The sequence below is a fragment of the Tachyglossus aculeatus genome, chromosome 4 (assembly GCF_015852505.1).
Source record: "Tachyglossus aculeatus isolate mTacAcu1 chromosome 4, mTacAcu1.pri, whole genome shotgun sequence".
Taxonomy (NCBI): domain Eukaryota; kingdom Metazoa; phylum Chordata; class Mammalia; order Monotremata; family Tachyglossidae; genus Tachyglossus; species Tachyglossus aculeatus.
The window spans coordinates 47,675,838-47,701,360 of NC_052069.1; the positions used below are offsets into that span (position 1 = coordinate 47,675,838).

Sequence of the window (25,523 nt, forward strand, 5' to 3'; positions counted from 1 at the left end):
AAAGCAAAACATATTAACAAAATAAAATAGAATAATAAATATGTACAAGTAAAATAGAGTAATAAATCTGTACAAACATACATACAGGTGCTGTGGGGAGGGGAAGGAGGGAGGGCGGGGGGATGGGAAGGGGGAGAGGAATGGGGGGGCTCAGTCTTGGAAGGCCTCTTGGAGGAGGTGAGCTCTCAATAGGGTTTTGAAGGGAGGAAGAGAGCTAGCTTGGCGGATGTGCGGAGGGAGGGCATTCCAGGCCAGGGGGAGGACGTGGGCTGGGGGTTGACGGCGGGACAGGCGAGAACGAGGCCCAGTGAGGAGGCTAGCGGCGGAGGAGCGGAGGGTGTGGGCTGGGCTGGAGAAGGAAAGAAGGGAGGTGAGGTAGGAGGGAGCGAGATGATAGCCTTGATGCCAAGAGTGAGGAGTTTTTGCCTGATGCGTAGGTTGATTGGTAGCCACTGGAGATTTTTGAGGAGGGGAGTAACATGCCCAGAGTGTTTCTGCACAAAGACGATCCGGGCAGCAGTGTGAAGTATAGATTGAAGTGGGGAGAGACAGGAGGATGGGAGATCAGAGAGGAGGCTGATGCAGTAATCCAATCGGGATAGGATGGGAGATTAAGTAGGGTAGCGGTTTGGTTGGAGAGGAAAGGGCGGATCTTGGCGATGTTGCGGAGGTGAGAGCGGCAGTTTTGGTGATGGATTGGATGTGAGGGGTGAACGAGAGAGCGGAGTCAAGGATGACACCAAGGTTGCGGGCTTGTGAGACGGGAAGGATGGTAGTGCCGTCAACAGTGATGGGAAAGTCAGGGAGAGGTCAGGGTTTGGAAGGGAAGACAAGAAGTTCAGTCTTGGACATATTGAGTTTTAGATGGCGGGCAGACATCCAGATGGAGAGGTCTTGAAGGCAGGAGGAGACACAAGCCTGAAGGGAAGAAGAGAGAGCAGGGGCAGAGATGTAGATATGGGTGTCATCAGCGTAGAGATGATAGTTGAAGCCGTGAGAGTCATGAGTCAGAGGACATGGATTCTAATCTCAGCTCTGGCTCTTGTCTGCTGGGTGACCTGGGGCAAGCCACTTAACTCCTCTGTGCCTCAGTTACCTCATCTGTAAAATGGGGATTAAGACTGTGATCCCCATGTGGGACAACCTGATTACCTTGTATGTACCCCAGTGCTTAGAAGAGTGCTTGGCACATAATAAGTGCCTAACAAATACCGTAATTATTATTATTACTAAACACTTGGGAGAGTACATTACAACAGCAGACACATTCCAGCCACAACAAGTTCACAGTCTAGAAGGGGAGGCAGACATTACTATAAATAAATAGACAAATATAATAATAATAATGGCATTTATTAAGTGCTTACTATGTGCAAAGCATTGTTCTAAGCACTGGGGAGGTTACAAGGTGAACAGGTTGTCCCACAGGGGCTCACAGTCTTAGTCCCCATTTTACAGATGAGGTAACTGAGGCACAGAGAAGTTAATTGAATTGCCCAAAGTCACACAGCAGACAAGTGGCGGAGCTGGGATTTGAACCCATGACCTCTGACTCCAAAACCGTGCTCTTTCCACTGAGCTATGCTGCTTCTCAATTTATATCTAAATAAAATATAGTTATAACCATATACCTTCAAAGCCCTCCTAAAATCACATCTCCTCCATAGAGTCTTCCCTGATGAGGTCTTTGTTTCCCATTCCCACCTTCCCTTTTATGGTGCCTGTGCCTCAGATCTGTACACCTTAAGTACTTGAAATTCACCCCAAGCCCAGCCCCACAAGCACTTAGGTACAAAACCTTACACTCTGCCATTTCCCTATCTATAATTTACTTTGTCTGTCTCCCCCGCCAGACGGTAAGCTCCTTATGGGCAGGGATCACATGTACTAATTGTATTGTACTTTCCCACGTGTTCATTACAGTGCTCTGCACTCTGTAAGAAGTCAGTAAGAACCATTCATTAATTGATTATTGGGGTAGGTAATCATTTGGCAACCTTTTAGACTAATTTTGGAGCTGGGATGTAAATGCCAAATATCCTTGCAGTTATTTTCATCTCTGTTTGTTTGCCCTCTTTCAGTGATGAATATTTATGGAAAATAAAATATGTGGTGTTACCTTCACCCTTAAAAAGGTGAAAAAGGCCATGATTTTAGGTATCAGAAATGTGCCTTGTGGTTGGGGTGACCATATATCCTGACTTAGCTGGAACTGGAAAAAGCATAAAATGTCTGTTGGCCAAACTACCTCACCTATCTTGCTTAATTCAAATTGTAGGACTTCCTAGCTGGAACATGCCGAGTTATTAGTGCACTTCAGGTCACAGCCTCCTGAGACCCTAGCTGTCCTACACCCTCTCCTGACCCATCCCACACTGACAGTTGACATTAGGCTGGGAAAGGTGCCCAAGTTTGGGATGATATCCCAGTGACCTAGTTCTCAACTAAAATGAAATGATCAGTCTCCTTGTTGGTAAACTCACTTAGAAACTTTCAGGTATGTAGCGATTTCTAAAATTCTAGTATAATGGTGCACTGCCTTGCTGGAAAATTTACATTAAGAATTAGAAGTTACTGGCTCTTTTATGGCAATTTTGGGTCCTTAGGCCAATCAGTTAACTTTGATTTCCCCATCTCTGTGTGGGTGGGTAGATTTCTTTTCCTTTTTTTTTTTATGAGCCCAGTTTTGCACTTCAGGATCCTAGACTTTGGAGGGAGAAAAAGATCTTTTCTCAGAGCCCCTCCAGGTTTCTCCAAAGCAGCTGGGTTTATGCCTTGGTTGTCCCTGGAGAAGCAAATGACTGCCACCACCAGCCACATCCCCAACTCTCTGGAGGCTGAACATAACCCTTTTTTAATTCTTTTTTTTTTTACTGCTGAAATTTGGGAAATTGCCCTGGTAATATGCTCCCTGACTCTCTGGCCCCACTCATTTCTCCCCCTTCCCTTCACTCCTACCCGAAGGGGCCGTGATGACTCATAATTAAATAGGTAAAGTATTGAAGCACAAGGCCACTCTCCCTGTGCATGACAAGGTGTTTTAGGGGGGTGGTTGGGGACAGGCAGGCTTTAGACCTTCCCGTTTTGTATGGCTTTCGAGAGCTGCCCTCTGAGGTTTGCTGACAGCTCATTTTCTAGGATAGGAATTCCTAGCTCAGAAATGTTGAGTCTACCAATGTTTGTAAAATAGTCTGAAAGCTGCAGATCGGGCGCTTTCATCCTTTCTAAAGCTATATCCACACAGCCTCCGTTTTTCCACACCATCCCCTTTCCAAACCCACTCCTTTTCTCCCCGTACACTTAAACCCATTCTTCCCTTTCTTCTCCATCCTTCCCTCCACCGAAACACACAAAGATGAAGGGGGCTAGAGCAGAGCATTTGGGAAAAAAAAAAAGTCCTATTTCCTTAACTTGGTGCTTCAAGGCTTGTGGGAAATGCTTCATGCTACGCTCCTGCAGAGGTTCAAAGCTGGGAGGTTTGCAGCAGGGGTTTGTTGATTAATTGATCTATTTGCAGCATGGCCCAGTGGAAAGAGTATGGGATTGGAAGTCAAGTGACCTTGCCTAATCTTGGGCAGATCACTTAACCACCCTGTGCCCCAGTTGCCTCATCTTTAAAATGGGAATAAAATTCCTCTGCACACTACCGGTTAGACCGTTAAACTCCATGTGGGGCGGGGACTGTGTCTGATCTATCTTGTAGCTACCCCAGCACTTAGCACAGTGCTTGGCACTTAGTAAGCGTTTACCCTACTTCTTGTTGGCTTCTTGTGGGTTTCTGTCCAAGTGTTTAGCTGCATAGCTATCTAAAGACTTACCCTGGGGAAGTGACCCGAAAAGAGGTCAGACTAAAAATGACCCCAAAGTAGCTCAACCTTGCTTCCTTTTTATCGCAGCTATAGCTGTTTAAGCAGAGCAGTAATAGATTCCATATGAAACTGTTCTTGTGGTGTGGCCCCAACCAGGATCTAATCTAAAACATATAACACAGGAAAGTAAACTGAACTTTCTCCCCAAGTTCTTAATGAGAACTTGCCCCAGCACAAGAGGGTGGGGCTTTGTCACTATTGGCGGAGGAGCCAGTCTTCTCCCAGAATGCCCCAATCGTTTCTGGAAAACGTGGGCAAAACCAGTCCCTTGGCACTATGGATATTGTGGAATGCTAAAAAAAAAAAGCATTTTAAAATTATTCTACGTACCAAACACTGTCCGAAGCGCTCAGGTAGCTACAAGATAATCAGGTCAGACACGCAGTCCTTGCCCTCCATGGTTGCTCCCAGAATGCAGAGCACTGTACTAAGTGCTTGGGAGAGTGTAATACAACAGAGTTGGTAGATCGGGTCCCTGCCTACAGTGGGTTTCCAGTCTAGAGGGGCAGATGGATATTAATATAAATAAATAATTTATAAGAGGTACGTATGGGGCTTGGGGGTTGCTAATGGGTACAGATCCAAGTGCTTAGACAGCGTGGAAGGGAGATAGAGTCGGAAAAGAGAGCTTTACCCGGGACTTTTAGACTGAGCCCACTGTTGGGTAGGGACTGTCTCTATATGTTGCCAATTTGTACTTCCCAAGGGCTTAGTACAGTGCTCTGTAAGCACTCAATAAATACGATTGATGATGATGAAAGACTCTTCAAGACTGTGAGCCCGTTGTTGGGTAGGGACCGTCTCTATATATTGCCAACTAGTACTTCCCAAGTGCTTAGTACAGTGCTCTGCACACAGTAAGCACTCAATAAATACGATCGATTGATTGATGTAGTCTTAAAGCTCTGAAGGTGGGAAGAGTGGTGGTATAGCCTGAGCTCATTATGGGCAGGGTACTTGACTGTTGTATCCTACACTCCCAAGCGCTTAGTACAATGCTCTTCACACAGCACTAAATAAGAACCATTGATTGATTGATATGGAGGGGGACGGAGTTCACAGTTAACCGTAGTGAAGCAGCATAGATCAATGGAAAGAGCACGGACTTTGGAGTCACGGGTCATGGGTTCAAATCCCGACTGTCACTTGTCAGCTGTGTGACTGGGAAGTCACTTAACTTCTTTGGGCCTCAGTTACCGCATCTGTAAAATGGGGATTAAGACTGTTGAGCCCCCTTGGGACAATCTGATCACCTTGTAACCTCCCCAGCGCTTAGAACAGTTCTTTGCACATAGTAAGCGCTTAATAAATGCCATTATTATTATTAACCATTTAATTCACTTCCCCTTGGGCTGTGAACCCCATGTGGGACAGGGACTCTGTCAGACCTTATTATCTTGTATGTACCCCAGCTCTTGGCACTTAGTAAGCGCTAAACCAACACCACAGTTATCGTCATCATCATTGCTTCTGGGTTTCACTTTTAGCATGGACGAACAAGTGTACTATTTATGAGACTGGCGAACAGGGGAAGATGTAATAAATCTAAACTGATGTGAAGCAGGGGAAAATCCAGTTTGTAAAATTGTTCTATAACCTTTAAGAGCCCCTTCTTCTTCCCCTGCAGGCCTTTCTCTCTCATTTGGAAAGAGCAGGAGAGTAGAATAAAGTACATCTTTGCCTCGTGGTCCCCGTCCCCCAGCCTTTAGTGCCACAACATTTGTAATTTGTCTTTGCACTGCTTCCTGCTATCCCTCTGAGGAAAGCCTGTTGGCTCCACGTGTACACAGCTTATCATGGGCCTCTTCCACTGACCTATCCAGATCTTATTAGCCATTTCTGATTTTATCTTAAAAAAAAAAGTTATATTTGAACAAAGGAAGAACTTTGTTTATTCAGTCTATCCTTGTGAAACTTAGAAGAGCAGGCCTAAACTCTTGTGAGCAGGAGACACCATGTAGAACAATGAATGTTTCAAGTATATGGCCTTTGAGTATGATTACTTCCGTGGGTCATGACTTATCCTGTCTGTGGATGGTATGTGAAATATCTAGCCTACCAAAACCACATGTCCTTACTTAAGTTGGAACTTCTTTCATGGGAGGTGTGTTTGGCTTATTAAAATTTTAGTCATTGGGGAAAATTTCATTCTTTCAATCATATTTAAGTGCTTACTGTGTACAGAGCACTGTACTAAGCGCTTGATGGAAGTGAGAGTTCTGAAATTGGTTCTAGCAACTGCTTTGTGTTTAACCTTTGGCAAATTAAAGTTGTGGCAAATTTTTATATTCGCCATCCAGCATGTAGCTGTAAAATAGATAAAAATGAGTTATTACAGAAAAAACTCAAACATGCCAAAATCTTAAAGTCTTTATTGGAAAATATGCTGTATGGAAACTTACTGTGGTTTTTTGTGTGTGTATGTGTGTCTGTTTTTTTTCCCCATCTCAGCACTAGAAAGCTTGGGCTTTGGCTCCTATATTAGTGAAGTAAAAGAAGTCTTACAAGAATGCAAAACAGTAGCACTAAAAAGAAGAAAGGCCAGTTCTCGTTTGGAAAACCTCGGCATTCCTGAAGAAGAGCTGCTAAGGCAGCAACAGGAGTTGTTTGCAAAAGTAAGTCATGCAGTTTTTATGGTTTTACATTAAATCCCAGGAAGCTTCTGCTTTGTAAACAAAATTGGTATGGATCTTTCTAAGGTTTTCAGGCACTAAAATGTCTACTTAATGTGCTGCAGACAAAACCCCCAGCATCTTGAGAAATTTAAGAGATTTGGTTGTGGAAATCAGTCTGACTCGTGAAATAGTTATAAGTGATTGTAGCAAAATATTTTTTCAGAAATAGCTGTGGTAAATCTAGTGTGTGTTTTTATAAGGATTTGCCTTAAGGTGGAAATTTAGAAACACGCCTATTAAAAGCAAGGCAAGTTTTGGGATGAAAATGATGATTCTAGATTTTATGAAAAATGCTAATCATTGGCAACCTAGTGTAACAGTTATCGGTTTTACCAATTTGGAGCACCAAAAAGCCCTTTGGTGACTGCTTTCAGTAGCACTTTTTAACACCTGGCCAAAGGAGTCCCTGGGAAAGGGAGGTCCTCCTTCCTCCCGATTCTTTCTTTCTGCCTGCCTGGGATTCTAGCAATTGAAAAAGCTCTAATGCAGCCTCGGAAAGAAAAGCAGCATGGCCTCGTGGCAAGAGCACAAACTTGGGGGTCAGAAGACCTGGGTTGTAATCCTGGCTCCGCCACCTGTCTGCTGTGTGACCATGGGCAAGTCATTTGACTTGTCTCTGTGCCTCCGTTCTTTCATCTGCAAAATGGAGATTCAATCCTCGTTCTCCCTCCTTCCCTCCTACGTAGGCTGTGAGCCCCATGTGGGACCTGGCTGATTATCTTGTATTTACCACAGCACTCAATGCAGGGCTTGGCACATAATAAGCGCCTATCAAGTACCGCAATTATTATTACCATTATTATTTTTCACTTGGCTGTGCACCCTCCTCGGAGCAGGAGTCAGCAACCTATGGTTCTCGAGCCCTATAATAATTGCGATATTTGTTAAGCGCCTACTATGTGCCACGTGTGGCTCGGCAAACCCCAGCCTCGCCCCAGAGAGCGACCAGCAGATGGGTAGACTGTCTGAGTCTCCTCCTTCTTCTGTTTTTGGTGACTCGATCCCTGTTGGTGGGCAGTTGCCGGCCCCTGCCTTAGAGGAAGTTAGACTGGACTGGAGCGGGATAGGGGAATGGTGGTGATGACCTCTTGGAGGCAGGATGGGATGGGGCTGAATGGCTTCGTGTCAGAGGGCTTTTGCTCAGCCAGGGTGGATTAACATGGCTTAGTAGATAGGACACAGGTCTGCGAGTCAGGAGGACCTGGGTTCCAATCCTGACTCCATCACCATCATCTTCTAGACTGTGAGCCTGTTGTTGGGTAGGGACCGTCTCTATATGTTGCCAACTTGTACTTCCTAAGCACTTAGTACAGTGCTCTGCACGCAGTAAGCGCTCAATAAATACGATTGAATGAAAGAATGAATCACCTGTCTGCTGGGTGACCATGGGCAAATCACTTCACTTCTCCGTGCCTCCGTTCCCTCGTCTGTAAAGTGGGGATTGAGAGTGTGAGCCACATGTAGGAAAGGGACTGTGTCCAACCAGATTACCTTATATCTAATGTCTATATATAATGTCTATATCTTATGTCTTCTCCCCCTCCTCCCCCTCCCCATCCCCCCGCCTTACCTCCTTCCCCTCCCCACAGCACCTGTATATATGTATATATGTTTGTACAGATTTATTACTCTATTTTATTTGTACATATTCTATTTATTTTATTTTGTTAATATGTTTTGTTTTGTTCTCTGTCTCCCCCTTCTAGACTGTGAGCCCACTGTTGGGTAGGGACCATCTCTATATGTTGCCAACTTGTACTTCCCAAGCGCTTAGTACAGTGCTCTGCACACAGTAAGCGCTCAATAAATACGATTGAATGAATGAATCTACCCCAGCGCTTAGTACATTGGGGAAGCAGTAGGGCGTAGTGGTTAGAGCCTGGGCCTGGGAGACAGAAGGTCATGAGTTCTAATGCCGGCTCCACCACTCATCTGCCATGTGACCTTGGGTAAGTCACTTCACTTCTCTGGGCCTCAGTGAGTGATCTCATCTGTGAAATGGGGATTGAGACTGTGAGCCCCAAGTGAAACAGGGACTGTGTCCAACCTGATTTGCTTGTATCTACCCCAGCACGTAGTACCGTGCCTGGCACATAGTAAGCGCTTAACAAATGTTATTGTTGTTATTATTATTATTGTTATTACGGTGCCTGGCACATAGTAAGCACTTAACAAAAGCCACAATTATTAATAACAAGAATCAGTTCCCATGGGCTGGCTTGCCACACCACTGTTGTAGGAACACAAAGTGGCTTGCCCCTAAAAGTGAAACTCCTCTTTGTGTACCAGTAGGCCAGCTTCCTCATTTCCACTGGTTAGCGATTGGCCACCCTGGCACCATAGGGCACACCGTCCACCCATTCAGCCAAGTTGCCAACCCCGTCCTAGGTCCTCTTTTTAGGCACCTGTGAAAAACTACTTGATTCCCATTTGAGTTCTAGAGCCTTGTAATTACTTAGAATGACCAATTGGTCCCTCTAAGACATTTATGTTCCCTAACTCTGAAACCTCTGTTACTAACTTAGCCTTGGATGAACCATCCCTGCCTGGGGACCTCAACACTGTGTTCCAGGGTGCCTGGATTTTTCTACTCACCAAATCACGAGAAGCAGCGTGGCCTAGTGGGTAGAGCACGGGCCTGGGATTCAGAAGGGACTGCCACGTGTCCAGTGTGTGACTTTGGGCAAGTCACTTCTCTTCTCTGAACCCCAGTTGCCTCATCTGTAAAATGGGGGTTGAAGACCGTAGACTCATTGTGGGCAGGGAATGAGTCTGCTTATTATTATATTGTACTCTCCCAAGCACTTAGTGCAGTGTTCTCCATACAGCGAGGGCTCAATAAATATGATTGAATGAAAGGATTGAATGATGTGGATGGGCTGAGTCCAATCTGATTAGCTTCTACCCTAGCATTTAGTACAGAGCCTGGCAGATAGGAAGCGCTTCACAAATACTTCTACAAAAAAAAAATCATTCCGTCCTTTCACAACACACACTAAGGCCCCTTCAGATCTCTAATCCCTGCTTTCCCTCTAAAACCTTCTCTTGGTCCTGCCTTCCCACCTCTCTTTTCCATGTCCTGTCCTCTGACTCATTTGCCCAATCATCATGCAGAGCTCTAGGGCTGATTGAGTGTAATAAGAATGAAGCCTCATGGATTGCTAACATTGCATTTTAAGGATGTGGAAATCCTTGCAACCTAATTGCAGATGGTTGAAGTAGGTTTTAGAGGAGTTGTTTTATGGTGTTCATTCATTGTCGTATTTATTGAGCACTTACTGGGTGCAGAGCCCTGTACTAAGTACTTGGGAGAGTACAGTACAACAATAAGCAGTCACATTCCCTGCCCACAACAAACTTACAGTCTAGAAGGGGAAGACAGACATCAATACAAATACATAAAATGACACGTGCTGTGGGGCTGGGAGAGGGGAAGAGCAAAGGAAGCAAGTCAGAGTGATGCAGAAGGGAGTGGGAGATGAGGAAAAGTGGGGCTTGGTCAGGGAAGGCCTCTTGGAGGAGGTGTGCCTTTAATAAGGATTTGACGGGTTGGGGGGGGGGGCGGGGGTGTCATTGGCTGATGGATTTGAGGACGGAGGGCATTCCAGGCCAGAGGCAGGACATGGGCTGGGGGTCAGCAGCGAGACAGGAGAGATGGAGGCACAGTGAGAAGGTTAGCACTAGATGAGCAAAGTGTGCAGGCTGGGTTGTAGAAAGAGAGAAGTGAGGTGAGGTAAGAGGGGGCAAGGTGGTGGAGTGCTTTAAAGACAATGGTGGGTTTTTGTTTGATACGGAGATGGATAAGCAACCATTGGAGATTTTTTGAGGAGGGGAGTGACCATGGCCTGTCACATACACATTTTTGTAGAAAGATGATCTGGGAAGCAGAGTGAAGTATGACTGGAGTGGGAAGAGACAGGAGGTTGGGAGGTCAGCAAGGAGGCTGATGCAGGATAGGACGAGTGATTGTATTAATGTGGTAACAGTTTGGTTGGAGAGGAAAGGACAGATTTTAGCGATGTTGTGAAGGTGGGACCGACACGATTTAGTGATTGGGTTTGAATATGATGTTAGGGTTGAATGAGAGAGGAGTCAAGGATGATGCCAAGGTTACAGGCTTTTGAGACAGGAAGGATGGTGGCACCGTCTACAGCAATGGGAAAGTCACAGGGAGGACAGGGTTTGGATAGGAAGATAAGGAGCTCCGTTTTGGACATGTTAAGTTTGAGGTGACAGGAAGAAATCCAAGTAGTGATGTCTTGAAGGCAGGAGGAGGTGCAAGCCTGGAGAGAGGGAGAGAAATCAGGGGAGGAGATGTAGATTTAGGAATCAGCCGCATAGAGGTGGTAGTTGAATGCAGGTGAGTGAATGAGTTCTCCAAGGGAGTGGGCATAGATGGAGAAGAGAAGAGGACCCAGACCTGAACCTTGAGGGGTGGGAGGCAGAGGAGGAGCCCGCAAAGGAGACTGAGAATGAATGGCCAGAGAGACAAGAGGAGAACCAGGAGAGGACAGAGACAGTGAAGCCAAGATTGGATAACGTTTCCAGGAGAAGGGGGTGGTCCACAGTGTTGAAGGCAGCTGAGAGGTTGAGGAGGTTTAGGATGGAGTAGAAGCCATTGGATTTGGCAAATAGGAGATCAGAGAGAGCGGTTTCTGTGAAGTGGACAGAGCCAGATTGGAGGAGGTCAAGGAGAGAATTGGAGGAGAGGAATTTGTGAGAGAGTGAGGCAGCTCACTCAAGGAGCTTGGATAGGAATGGTGGGAGGGAGATGGGGCGATAACTGGAGGAGCCATGGGGTCAAGGGAGTTTTTTTAGGATGGGGGCGTGGGCATTTTTGAAAGCAGTGGGGAAGAAGCCATTGGAGAGCGAATGGTTGAAGAAGGCTGTTAGTGTTTACTATGTGTCAAACGCTGTTCTAGCTTTGGGGTAGGTACAAATGAATTAGGTCAGACACAGTCCCTGTTCCACATGGGGCTTACAGTTTAAGTAGGAAGGAGAACAGATATCCCCATTTTACAGTTGAGGAAACCAAGCCCCGGAGAAGTTAAGTGATTTGATCAAGGTCACACAGCAAGCAAATGGCAGAGCAATGTTTAGAACCCACGTCCGTCTGTCCCAGAGACTGTGTTCTCTTCAGTAGGTCACACTGCTTCAAAGAATAACAGTAAGTGAGCAGGGTTCAGAGTCGTACTCTTGAATTGCCAAGAATTAGGGGAAATTAGTAGAAAAGATGAGACCTAATAATAATAATAGTAATTGTGGTATTTGGTAAAAACTTACTATGTGCTAAGTGCTGCAGTAGATACAGTACAGTCAGATCAGACACAATCCCTGTCTCAATTGGACCTCCCAAACTAAGTGGTAGGGAGAGCAGAAATTTTATTCCCATTTTACAGATGAGGAAACAGAGGCACAGAGAAGTTAAGTGACTTTCCCCAAGTCACACAGCAGCAAGCAGCAGAGCAGAACCTGTGTTTTCTAAATCCTGGTCCTGGGCTTTCCATGAACTAGGGTACGCTGTTTCTCCATGACCTGACCTTACCGAGAGTATCATTTTTAAATTGTGTTTACTTCTTCCCCCGAGAATTTGAAAAGATTTTTCTAATGTGCATCGCAGTTAAAATAATTGCTAGGTGTTATTGGTATCTAGTGTGGAATGTCTAAGAATAATCTTTATTAGAAAGTGAAATGAATAATATTAGAGATTCCATTAGCTAAGGTCAAAAGTTCAAACACTTACCAAAGGTGCCTTTTACTTCAGTGGTATATACCCAAGGACCTACTCAGTAAGCACTGATTATGAAGATGAATATTTTGTATTCATTCTTATGTTTTAAAATTCAACTCAGAAAAGGATTGACTGTAGTTCTGTAAATGTTACCTTGAAGAACACGTTTGAAAATGTGAGCGATGAAATTGCCGAGCAGTTTTCTGTGCTCCAGGTCAAAAGGGTCAAAGTGCCTGTTTCCTAAAGTTGCTTCCGGCGCTCTGTGACTCTCCTGTCCATGCTTTTCGGACCCTGTTTTTCATTAGTCGGTAGCTCTGGCCTCCCCTGTTGGCGCCTACCCCTGCAGGCATCTTCCTGTCTTTCCCTCTTGTTCTTTTTCCTATTGCCTCTATTCTTTTTAATATCACTTCTGTTCAAAGGCCAGTTCAAACTTTTATGTACAACATCCCAGGCCAGTAGGCTTAGTCTGTGTCCTCTCTCTCCTGTCCCTCTCTCCCCCTTTCTCTCTCTTCTCTCCCCCTCTTTTCTTGCCCCTTCCTCCCTACACACATGCACGCACGCCCGCGTAAAGTGGAACAGAATATGTGTTCAGTTCCTGCCTTGGCAGAGCTTAACTTGGATCAGGATCTGCTGAAGCTCTTCCCTGTTGCCTTTGGGCTGAGCTCCAGGACCTGTCCTGGACTGCCAGGGCATTTAAGATTTTTTGCATGCCAGGACATAGTCGTGAATCTCACAAGGAGCATTGTTTTGAGGACCCAGGGCATCTTTAGGCATTTGATCTAGGGTGCTCCACGAGCCCTACCTCCTTCTCACCATGCTTCTAATCCCCCACTAGAATACTAGCCTTCTGGCCAGGAGAAATTTCATTCAGTGGGAGAGACTGGCGAGTTGCCCGTATGCAGTGCCTGGCGGCTCTCCAGTATAAATTTAGTATTGGTCCTCACCTTCTCTGGGCTGTTTCTGAGTGCTTGGTTTTATGAGTGTGGAGTGGACTATTGCCAGGCAAAATTTTGACTTCTGTTAAATTCCAAGCTACTGAAGGCAGGGGACTACATTTTTTTTTCTTGGTATTTAAGTGCTTTCTATATGCCAGGCACTGTACTGGAGCCCTGGGGTAGTTGCAAGCTGATCAGTTTGGACACAGTCCATGTCTCACTTGGGGCTCACAGTCTTAATCCCCATTTTACAGATGAGGAAACTGAGGCACGGTGAAGTAGAGTGATTGGCCCAAGGTCACACAGCAGACAAGCGGTTGAGCTGTTATTAGAACCAAAGGTCTCCAGGCCAATGCTCTATCTACTAGACCACACTGCTTCTGTTGTATTCCTAAGTGCTTAATGCAGTGCTCTGTACCCAGTAGCCCCTCAGTAAGGTGGTGGGCAGCTGAGGACTTGCATAATACTGTTCTGTTTGTGCCTAAAACAGACCCCAGAGCAATGGTGGATTTGTGGGATGCAGCAGTTAGGCCAATTCCCCACTAATTTTAGCCTTTCAGAATGGGAAGACAAATACTTCTGTGGTGGATTAACTGAATAATTCAATCAATCGGTGGGTTTTATTGAATGCTTACTATGTGCTGAGCACTGTACTAAGCACTTGGGAGAGTGCAGTGGTCCCTGCCACTGTAGCTCCCAAGGAGCTCTGAATTGGATGATCCCCACTACTTGCTGATGTTCTTCTAATAGGGTTGAATATCTAAGAAACGTGGACTGCTTATTCCACCTTAAAAAACAGTTTTCCTCAGGAGTGGAAAGCAGAATTTTGTGGTATCCCGAACAGTCCTAATCCAGCGGCCTCTCCTCCATCCTAATCTTCCTTGACCTCTCAGCTACCTTCAGTAGTGTCAGCGACCCGTTTCTCTTGGAAACATTATCCAACTTTGTCTTCACTGATACCGTCCTCACCTTTTTCTTCTCTCTTCTCCTCTTCTCAATCTCTTTTTCAGGCTCCTTCTCTGCCTCCCACCCTGTATCTGTGGGAGTCCTTCATGGCTCAGGTTTGAGTCCCCTTCTATTCACCATTTACACCCACTCCCTAGGAGAACTCATTCACTCCCATGGTTTTAACTACCATCTGTGTGTGGATGATTCCCAAATCTACATCTCCAGCCCTCTTCTTTCTTCTTCTCTGCAGTCTATTTCATCCTGCCTTCGGGACATCCCTACTTGGATGTCCTGATGACACCTCAAATTTAACATGTCCAAAATAGAACTCCTCATCTTCTCACCCAAACCCTGCCCTCCACCGACTTCCCATCACCACCATCCTCCCTGTTTCACAAGCCTTGACATTACCTTCGACCCACCTCTTTCATTCCACCCACATATTCGGTCTATCACCAAATCCTGTCAATTCAAACTAAACAGCATCAGTAAAATCCTCCCTTGCCTCTCCATCCAAACTGCTATCACGTTACTGTAAGCACTCATCCTATCCCACCTTGATTATTGTATCAGCCTCCTTCTAACCTCCTGTCTCTCCGCCTTTGAGTCCACACTTCTCTCTGCTGCCTGGATCATTTTTCTACAGAAACACTCGGTCCACGTTTCCCCACTCCTCAGAAGCCTCCAGTGGTTGCCCTTCCACCTCCATATCAAACAGAAACTCCGTACCATAGCCTCTAAAGCACTCAATTACCTTGCCTCTCCTACTTTACCGCTCTGATTTCTTACTGCAACCCAACCCACACATTCGTTCCTCTAATGCCAACCTATTTACTGTACCTCGATCTCGTCTATCTTGTCACCGACCCCTTGTCCACATCCTGCCTTCCTCCCCATACGTATCCAACAGATGATTAATGTCCCCACCTCCAAACTTTATTAAAAGTATATCTCCTAAGTGGCCTTCCCCGAACAAGCCCCTCGTTTCCTCTTCACCTGTGCACTTGGATTTGCATCCTTTCTTTACCCCACAGCACTTACGTACATATCCAAAGCTTATTTATATTACAGTCTCTCTCCCCCTTTAGACTGTAAATTCCTTGTGGGCAGGGAATGTGTCTTCCAGTACTGTTGTATTATACTCTACCAGGTGCGTAGTACAGTGTTCTGCACATAAGTGCTTGTGAGCCCACTGTTGGGTAGGGACTGTCTCTATATGTTGCCAATTTGTACTTCCCAAGCGCTTAGTACAGTGCTCTGCACACAGTAAGCGCTCAATAAATACGATTGATTGATTGATTGATAAATACTATTGATTGTATACTACTCTCAGTGAAACAATGGTTCTTTTCTGTGAAAATAATCGTACCAATGGTATTTGTTAAACGGTTACTACGTACCAAGCAGAGTACTAAGCAGTGGGATAGATAAGAGAAGCAGCGTGGCTCAGTGGAAAGAGCACGAGCTTTGGAGTCAGGTGTCATGTGTTCGAATCCCAGCTCCACCACATGTCTGCTGTGTGATCTTGGGCAAGTCACTTAACTTCTCTGAGCCTCAGTTACTTCATCTGTAAAATGGGGACAACCTGATCACCTTGTATCCCCCCCAGCGCTTCGAACAGTGCTTTGCACATAGTAAGCGCTTAACAAATGCCATCATTATTATTATTATATAAGGTAATCAGGTCAAAGTCCCTGCCCCACTGCATTATGCCAAAATGTTGTCTAGAAGGGAATGAGTACTGCTCTCATCTGAAACATCTACATACAATCAACGCATATTATAAATTAGGGTATTGTCAGCCCTCCTTCCCTGCCCATCTCCCTCCCCAGTTATGCCTTTAACTGGGGCATAAAATGAGGGAGGGTAGGGAAGTAGTCTGACTGTTGTCACCACTTGAACTGGTGCCAGCTGCAGGGCCGTCCAAAAAGTAGCAAAAATCTTGGAAGGGCATGGTGGTAGTCATAATCTTGTTAAGTTTTTCCTAATTCACCACCACCTCCCAACCCATGCCACACTGCTGCTGGGTACCGTATTTCTAATCCCGCCGTAGTGAGTTGTCAGCTGACAGAGGGGACTCTGGACTGAACCTCAGAATAATAATAATAATGATGGCATTTGTTAAGCGCTTACTATGTGCAAAGCATTGTTCTAAGCACTGGGGGGGGATACAAGATGATCAGGTTGTCGCATGTGGGACTCACAGTCTTCATCCCCATTTTACAGATGAGGTAACTGAGGCTTCGAGAAGTTAAGTGACTTGCCCAAGGTCACACAGCAGACATGTGGTGGAGCCGGGATTTGAACCCATGACCTCTGACTCCAAAGCCCGGGCTCTTCCCACTAGGCCATGCTGCTCCTCTAAGAAGGTCTAACTCCTTTCAGTGGTTAGAAAAAGGAGACTCAGGCTTTCCTTATTTTGGCAATTCTGTTGTTGGAGGTGAAGGCGGCCCTCCCCCCGGGGTCCGAAGATGAGGAATACCCTATTTACAACCCATTGTTCAGCCAATCTGGGGGACTGAAGAGGGTCGTAGTGGATGTTCATTGTACTTAATAATGAGGGGGGCAATTGCGGTGCTAAGAAAACTCTATGGATCCACTACCAGAACAATTGCAGATGGAGAGCGGGACACTCTGGGAGACATGTGTCTGTGATGTCTTTGTGGGTCAGAATCAATCAATCAATCGTATTTATTGAGCACTTACTGTGTGCAGAGCACTGTACTAAGCGCTTGGGAAGTACAAGTTGGCAACATATAGAGACAGTCCCCACTGAACAGTGGGCTCACAGTCTAGAAGGGAGAGACAGAGAACAAAACCAAACATATTAACAGAATAAAATAAATAGAATAGATATGTACAAGTAAAATAAATAGAGTAATACGTATGTACAAACATATATACATATATACAGGTGCTGTCCGGAAGGGAAGGAGGTAAGACGGTGGGGATGGACAGGGGGATGAGGGGGAGAGGAAGGAGGGGGCTCAGTGTGGGAAGGCCTCCTGGAGGAGGTGAGCTCTCAGTAGGGCCTTGAAGGGAGGAAGAGAGCGAGCTTGGCGGATGGGCAGAGGGAGGGCATTCCAGGCCCGGGGGATGGCGTGGGCCGGGGGTCGATGGCGGGACAGGCGAGAACGAGGTACGGTGAGGAGATCAGCGGTGGAGGAGCGGAGGGTGCGGGCTGGGCTGGAGAAGGAGAGAAGGGAGGTGAGGTAGGAGGGGGCGAGGGGATGGACAGCCTGGAAGCCCAGGGGGAGGAGTTTCTGCCTGATGCGCAGATTGACTGGTAGCCACTGGAGATTTTTGAGGAGGGGAGTAACATGCCCAGAGCGTTTCTGGACAAAGACAATCCGGGCAGTGGCATGAAGTATGGATTGAAGTGGGGAGAGACACGAGGATGGGAGATCAGAGAGGAGGCTGCAGACAAGTGAATTAAGGTGCATGCAACCTAGAATTTGGCTGTCTTTCTCAGTCTTCTGGCTTGCATCCTGTGGCTTACTCCTCGCATTTACCCATGAGTAACACAAGCAGGCGGTCCGTTTTAATGAATTAAAAAGCAAAGTGCACTGCGTTTGCAGGACATGAACAACAATTGAAATGATTTCAAGGCACCCACCCACCCATATGATCTCGCTTGGGCAGTTGCAGCTAAAGGGATGGTTTGGGTATAGGAATAACTACCCCAGTGGAAGAGCCACGGGCCAGAAAGCCGAAAGTCCCGGGTTTGAGTTATGGCTCTGACAAGCATTCCCTTGTGTGGCCTTGGGCAAGTCATTTAACCTCCCCATGCCTCAGTTTCCCCAGCTGTAAATTGGGGGTAATAATACCTAAACACTGCCTCACAGGGTTGTTGTGAGGAGTAAATAAGGAATGTAAGGCGCTTTAATCATCATCATCAATCGTATTTATTGAGCGCTTACTGTGTGCAGAGCACTGTACTAAGCTCTTGGGAAGTGCAAGTTGGCAACATATAGAGACAGTCCCTACCCAACAGTGGGCTCACAGTCTAAAAGGGGGAGACAGAGAACAAAACCAAACATACTAACAAAATAAAATAAATAGAATAGATATGTACAAGTAAAATAAATAAATAGAGTAACAAATATGTACATACATGTCTTTGATAATGTCTTTGATAATCAAAGCACCACCCAGGAACACCCCTTCTAGACTGTAAGGCCGTTGTGGGCAGGGGTTGTCTCTCTCTATTGCTGAATCGTCCTTTCTAAGCGCTTAGTACAGTGCGCTGCACACAGTAAGCGCTCAGTAAATAGGTCGAATGAATGAATCTTGTGGCCTGGTCCGCTGTTGCCAAAATCCGTGTGTGACCAGACTGTTTGTGTGCCCTTAGGCAAGACAGCAGCAGGCAGAACTGGCCCAGCAAGAATGGCTACAGATGCAACAAGCCGCTCAGCAAGCGCAGCTCGCCGCTGCCTCGGCCAGCGCATCCAATCAGACGGGATCTTCTCAGGACGAAGATGACGAAGATGACATCTGAAATTCCACCAGCTGCGTTTCTACCTTCCCTCCTCAAGTCTTTCCCCGCCCCAATGAAACAGTTGCAACGAATGCTTAATCTGTAATTTTGTCTGCATCTTGGTGGACTGGCCTCTGGTGTTCTAAGGATGTCCGCTGTTAAGTCCCAGCTATCGTGCGTTATACATGTCGAAAAACTGTTTCTTTGAACTCTTGAAGATTTATGGCTCAGTATCCTATCAATTTTGAATTTTTAATGGTGTTTATGGAAATTTTAGATAGCAGTGAGGTCCTTTATTTGATCAATAAAAAGCAGTGTTACCATAAACTAAAGTTTATAAAATACAGTGGGATTTATACAGAAGCTCTAATCTACACTTGCAGATCCTCTGCCCTTTTAACTCTATATATAAAAGAAGACACATAGGGAATTTTTTAATTTTTTTTGTGGGGCGGAGGTAGTCATGCAGTCGGCTTTGGGGTGGGTTAGTGGGGAAAAAAGTCAAGAATTCAGTTCCCAAGAGGCTGAGTTTTTTGTCCTTTTAAAAATGTGGCTAAATGAATGGCAGTAGATATTGTGTGTGCTCCAGTAATGCACTTAAAAAGAAATTTGAAAATGAGAAACTTCTTCAAAGCTGGGGAAGAGCGTGTTTAAAAGGAGTTGTACAAATTCGATTGTCTTTTGTTTTTTGTACAGTGGTTAAAAACCGAGATTTTTATCGTGCCATCTATTTAGTCTTGATCTCAACTAATACGACATTTCAACGCTGCCCAGTTTTGAGGACTGTCCTGGTTGTTTCACTCCTATCTGATGATGTTCTTGATGCTGTCAATTGCATGAATCAAACTCGTTCAGGTTCTTAAATTGTATTGGTAGTACATGGCGAACTATTGCCTTTCATGGTGTAACTGGGATTCATGAATATCCAATTTAAGGGATGGGGAAATGGAAACCGATAAGTATGCTTTGCAGTAAGAGGGATTTATTTTATTTTATTTCTTTTCATTTAACCCATAGTTGTTAGATTATTGTTGTCAGCATAATCACATTTTCCTGGCTAGGTTACCAACAGGTTTCTAGACTACCTTTTGAAATGACATTGTTGTCTTCTTAATTCCAATTGGGTAGTAGTTTAAAAAATGAATCTCGACTGTTACGTGAACCTGCCCCGGAGCAGATCGGCACCACATAGAGAGTGAGTGGAACATCTTTTAACTGGCTAAATGAAATACACCCCGTCCCTCCCAAACTGGATGAAAAGTTCTTCTTTGGTTCAAATAAAGCACAGTAGCGTCAGCCATAGAAATCTAATATTTCGAAGTTCTGGTTCACATTTTGGAAACAAGGAAAAGCCACTTGTATGATATTTGGGGATGACCCATTTACCTGCGTCAGCCGTGTCCTTATATTTCTAGGGCAAGAAGGTATGAAAAAACAGATGTATTTTTACAGAATTCATGACAAAATCATGTGACTGTTTTAAATAGAGAGCTGACAGGTACAATGAGAGGTTACTGAAATCACTTAAGAATGATGCTTTGCAGTTTTAAGCAAGGTGAAAAGTTATCCAGCATTAATTAAACACACCCCTCCATGCAATGAAAAAGGCAGTTTGAGTATATGAAATTATTTCATGGAGACTGCTTGAAGTATGTTGGACAAGATTTAAGGAAATGTTTTTTTAAAGGTGTAAGTACCAAAGGTAGTAAAGCTAGTCTAGAGAATTAATATGTCAATAAGCAGTGTTGGCTTTTTCTAATTTGTACTGTAACATCTTTACACTTTCTATTTTTAAAGAATCTTTCTTTAAGCTACTTAGGATTTTTTTTATGCCTCTTTTCCGATGCAGAGTTCAGGTTAATATTTTACTGCATCTGGTATGTATGGTATATTATGTTTGGATCCTTGTGACTTTTCCTTTTGGACATTCTTGTGCTTTCATATGCTATATTCTTCAAGCAATAAAATTCTGATGTGTTTTATAAATTGTTTTTATATTTAATACTTTGTATACATTTATAATGTGAGAAAGCTGGAGTTGCTCTTGCTGCTATCTTCTTTTTCAACTGCTTCCTTATAATGTATTCCATTGTTGGTCGGACTTAGGTACACGTTTGACAAACAGCGATTTATATCACTTCCTTGTTTGCTCTCTTTTTTTGGGAATTGTCATTTTGGTTGCTGGCATTTTGTAATACAACAAGTATGGTAAGTGTGGAAAATTAAAGAAAGGCTGAAGTTTGTTTAGCATTCCGGGGCCAACAGGTGCTTCTACTTGATAATTTATTCAACTGCTGCTGTGAAATTGCTAGAGTCTCTGGAGGGTTAAAAACAAACAAACAAAAAAAAACTTTGCTTAAGTCCTGTGCTTTATATAAATAAAGATTTCCCATTTCCCTGGGTGTATAATTTTGGCAGGTTGGAAGGACCACAGTGCAGTAACAAGGGTACCAGTTAGTGCACCAAAGAATTGATTTATACTATTCACATCAAAAAGCTAGTGAAATTTCCAAAGTGCCTGACTTGTACCCCGCTTAGTTATCCAATGTCATGTGGCCTGTTTGTTATTTAGGCTTATTTGAAAGAACAGCTTAATTTTACTAAATGAAATAGGATTTTTGGAAGAAGACTTTTAATAATACTGGAGTCCGTGAAAAATGCCTGGCATAAGATACAAATTAATATGAAACATGACTGTGTTATTGCAAAATGAAAGCATGAGCTAGAGGACTATAGTTGAAAATGTTAGTGATGGCATTTGTTGTGTAAAGTATGTATAATTGCTTTCTTGTTCGTTTACACTTGCTATTCTTAAGCTTTGTGACTTTGCATTTTCTGTTTTAGCATGAACTTGGAATTTGGGCAGATTGCTCAGATACAGATTTGGCTCTTTTCTGAAAGAAATAGTAACTTGATATTGTACAGTATAAATTTCAGGAGTTCCGGTGACGTAGTTGATACAATGTTTCCTTGAGAAGAAACACACGAAGGCCTCGAAACTCAAGGGTAACTTCCTAGTGTGATGATATTCTTTCCTGCGTGATGTAGCAAAATTGTGGTAAGCAGAGTAACACTGACATGCTTTCGTCACCTATTGAAATTTGTTGGATGAGAATTATCAGTGGATAATAAGCTGCCAGGATGCAGCAGTGTTTGAGACCATTGTGTTCCTTTTCATTGCTTTAAAATGTTAAAGGGCAAAAGATTTATGATGTTGCTATATCTGTGGATTAAATTATGTACATTTGTATTGGCCTTCATTCAGTATTTGCTTAGATTTCCACCGTTTCACCCCTGGTGCCCTTTGGTAACTTGGCCTTTTACAGTTGCGGGCCAGGTCTGGAGTTCTTCTATCCAAGGCTATGGAAAGAATCTTTTCCCTTCACCCTCCGGGTTGCAGTGCTCAACTGAAAACTCAAATCCTGTTCAACAGCCAGGGAGAACAGTCTTGCCAAAACTCTGAGTGTTTTTTTCAGATTTTTCTGAACATTACATTTCCCCTGCTTTAAGAAAATGGCAGATGCTCTGCAGCATCAGATGACTTCCAGTAAAAGTCATTCATGGGCTATTAGATTTGAAATGAAAGCTTTAGGAAATGGACAGTGTGCTGTATAGCTTTCCTACGTTCATCTATTTTAGTGAATTTGAGATTGCTTTGAAACAGAGCTTGGGTCATTTTTGTGCTCAGGCTCTAGGAGCAGTGCAGAGTGTGTGTGTTAAGAAATTAGAATGTTGTGGTCCAAATGTCTGCAAGGAACTGATTCCCACTGAAATTGCGGACTCAAAACTGGATTTCTAATATTAAAATCGTTCTTTAGCTTGTGGTAACTGTTATTTATAATCGGGATTACCTGTCGCCATTTCCTCTCCTCCAACACGCTTTCTCACAGGCTGGGATTTCAAGATGGGAGAAGTAGCTCATCCCATTGTTCTGAAAAACAAAATGCTCTAGAAACTTCAGGAAATTGAAAGGAAAACATCTCCCCCTGTTCACTGGTATGCCTCTGCCCCGTTTCTCTTAAATGGACCCTATTGTTAAACCCTCTTTTTCCTTTAACTGTCATCCTGGTTTTTGTCATTGTCATGCTTATTCGTATACATGAATGCAGGAGATGGGTAGACTTCTCTCCTTGGCTGTAGGTGAAGGCCTGGTTTGGCTCCTTTCTCCAGCCCTTCTTAATCCAGGGCTCCGCCTTCTCCTTTAGCACTTGAAGTGGGAGGGAGAGGCAGGACAATCAATCATAGCTATTGAGTGCTTACTCTGCGAAGAACACTGTACTAAGCGCTTGGGCGAGTACAACAGAATTAGCAGTTCCCTGCCTAGAATGAGCTTACAGTCTAGAGGGGGAGACTGACATTAATATGAATAAATAAGTAATTTATAAATATATAATGGAAAGATACGTACGTAAGTGCCGTGGGGTTGGGGTGAATATCAGATGCCCAAAGGACACAGATTGAAATGCATAGGTGCAGGAAGGAGAGCCAGCTGGGGAAAAGAGGGTTTAATCCAAGGAAGGCCTCTTAGAGGAGAGGAGATCTTAGTAATGCTTTGAGGGTGGAAAGAGCTGGTCTAGCATATATGGAAGGGGAGGAAGTAGGAAAAGGAGTTGGCGGCGAGATAGATGAGATTGGGGCCTGGTGGGCTGGGCTGTAGTAGGAGATTAGTGAGGTGAGGTAGGATGGGGCAAGATGATTGAATGCTTTGAAGCCTGTGAGCCCCATGGGGAACAGGGACTGTCCATCCTGATTTGCCTGTATCCACTCCAGCGCTTAGTACAGTGCCTGGCACATAGTAAGTGCTTAAATACCATTATTATTAATAATAATAAAGACTCTTCACTGAAGACTGAATATTGAAGACTCAATAATAATGGTCAGGAGTTTCTGTTTTTTTGCAGAGGTGGATAGGCAGCAGCCTTTGCAGGTTCTTGAGTAGTGGGGAGACATGAACTGAACATGGCTCAGAGTTCAATCTCTCATCCTAACCCTACTGGATTACTGCACCAGCCTCCTCTCTGATTTCCCATCCTCCTGTCTCTCCCCACTTCAATCTATACTTCACGCTGCTTCTTGGATGATCTTTGTGCAGAAACACTCTGGGCATGTTACTCCCCACCTCAAAAATCTCCAGTAGCTACCAATCAACCTACGCATCAGGCAAAAACTCCTCACTGTCGGCTTCAAGGCTGTCCATCACCTCGCCCCCTCCTGCCTCACCTTCCTTCTTTCCTTCTCCAGCCCAGCCCGCACCCTCCACTCCTCTGCCACTGACCTCCTCACCGTGCCTCGTTCTCGCCCATCCCACCGTCGACCCCCGGCCCACGTCCTCCCCCTGGCCTGGAATGCCCTCCCTCCTTCCGCACATCCGCCAAGCTAGCTCTCTTTCTCCCTTCAAAGCCCTACTGAGAGCTCACCTCCTCCGGGAGGCCTTCCCAGACTGAGCCTCCTCCTTCCTCTCCCCCTCCTCACCCTCCATATCCCCCCGCCCTACCTCCTTTCCCTCCCCACAACACCTGTATATATGTTTGTACATATTTATTACTCTATTTTACTTGTACATATTTACTATTCTATTTATTTTATTTTGTTAATATGTTTTGTTGTCTGTCTCCCCCTTCTAGACTGTGAGCCCGCTGTTGGGTAGGGACTGTCTCTAAATGTTGCCAACTTGTACTTCCCAAGCGCTTAGTACAGTACTCTGCACACAGCGCTCAATAAATGCGATTGAATGAATGAACTGAACGTTTTTGTTGATAAATGATTCGTGTAGCAGAGGGAAGTTTGGATTGGAGTGGGGCAAGACCAGAGGCCAGGAGATTAGTGAGGAGGCAGATGATAGGCAGGTTAGGATAAGTGCTTGGATTCACATGTTCGCAGTCTGGATTGAGAGGAAAAGGTGGACTTTAACCATGTTATGAAGGTAGAAAAGACAGGATTTGGTAGTGGATTGAATATGTGGATGGAACGAGAGAGATGAGTCAGGTACAACGCCAAGGTTATGGGATTGTGAGGTAGGGTCGTATTGTTGCCCACAGTGATGGGAAAGATGGGGAGGATGGGTTGGGTGGGGAGATAAATTCAGTTTTGGATATGATTAATTTCTGATGTCGCTAGGGCATCCTAGTAGATATGTCTTGAAGGCAGGAGAAAATGCAAGATTGCAAGGAAGGAGAGAGGTCAGGGCTGGAGATGTAGAGATGGTAATTGAAGCCATGGGAGCGAATAAGTTCTCCACGGGAGTGGATATAGAGTGAGAATAGAAGGGGAGCAGCGTGGCTCAGTGGAAAGAGCATGGGCTTTGGAGTCAGAAGTCATGGGTTCAAATCCCAGCTCCGCCAATTCTCGGCTGTGTGACTTTGGGCAAGTCACTTAACTTCTCTGTGCCTCAGTTCCCTCATCTGTAAAATGGGGATGAAGACTGTGAGCCCCCCGTGGGACAACCTGATCACCTTGTAACCTCCCCGGCGCTTAGAACAGTGCTTTGCACGTAGTAAGCGCTTAATAAATGCCTTCATTATTATTATTGAGGGACCCCTACTATCAGAGGATGAGGGACAGAAGAGGAGCCACCAAAAGAGACTGAAAAGGGGGGGTCTGAGAGATAGGAGAACCAAGAGAGGATGGTGTCAGTGAATCCAAGGTTGGATAAGGTTTCAAGAAGGGGGTGGTCAACAGTATCAGGCAGCTGAGAGGCCTGGAAGGATTAGGATGGAGTAGAGGCCGTTAGTTTTGGTAAGAACGTCTTTGGTTACCTTAGAGGGAACTGTTTCTGTGGAGTGAAGTGGGTGGTGACCAGATTGGAGGGGATCTAGGAGAGAATTGGAGGATAAGAAGTGGAGACTGCGGGTGGAAACAACTCAAAGTTTGGAGAGAAATGGTAGGAGG

The 25,523-nt window shown here is 44.8% G+C and overlaps 1 protein-coding gene across 1 annotated transcript in view; it reads left to right on the top strand.

The window, feature by feature from the left end:
* Nucleotides 1-22,452, top strand: part of DR1 (down-regulator of transcription 1) — a 35,881-nt gene extending 13,429 nt beyond the window's left edge. The window contains exons 2-3 of the mRNA XM_038745021.1: nt 6,321-6,484; nt 18,510-22,452. Coding sequence (XP_038600949.1) covers nt 6,321-6,484; nt 18,510-18,656 — 311 coding nt within the window. The 3' untranslated portion in view covers nt 18,657-22,452. The remainder of the gene's footprint in view (nt 1-6,320; nt 6,485-18,509) is intronic.
* The last annotated feature ends 3,071 nt before the right edge of the window (nt 22,453-25,523 follow it).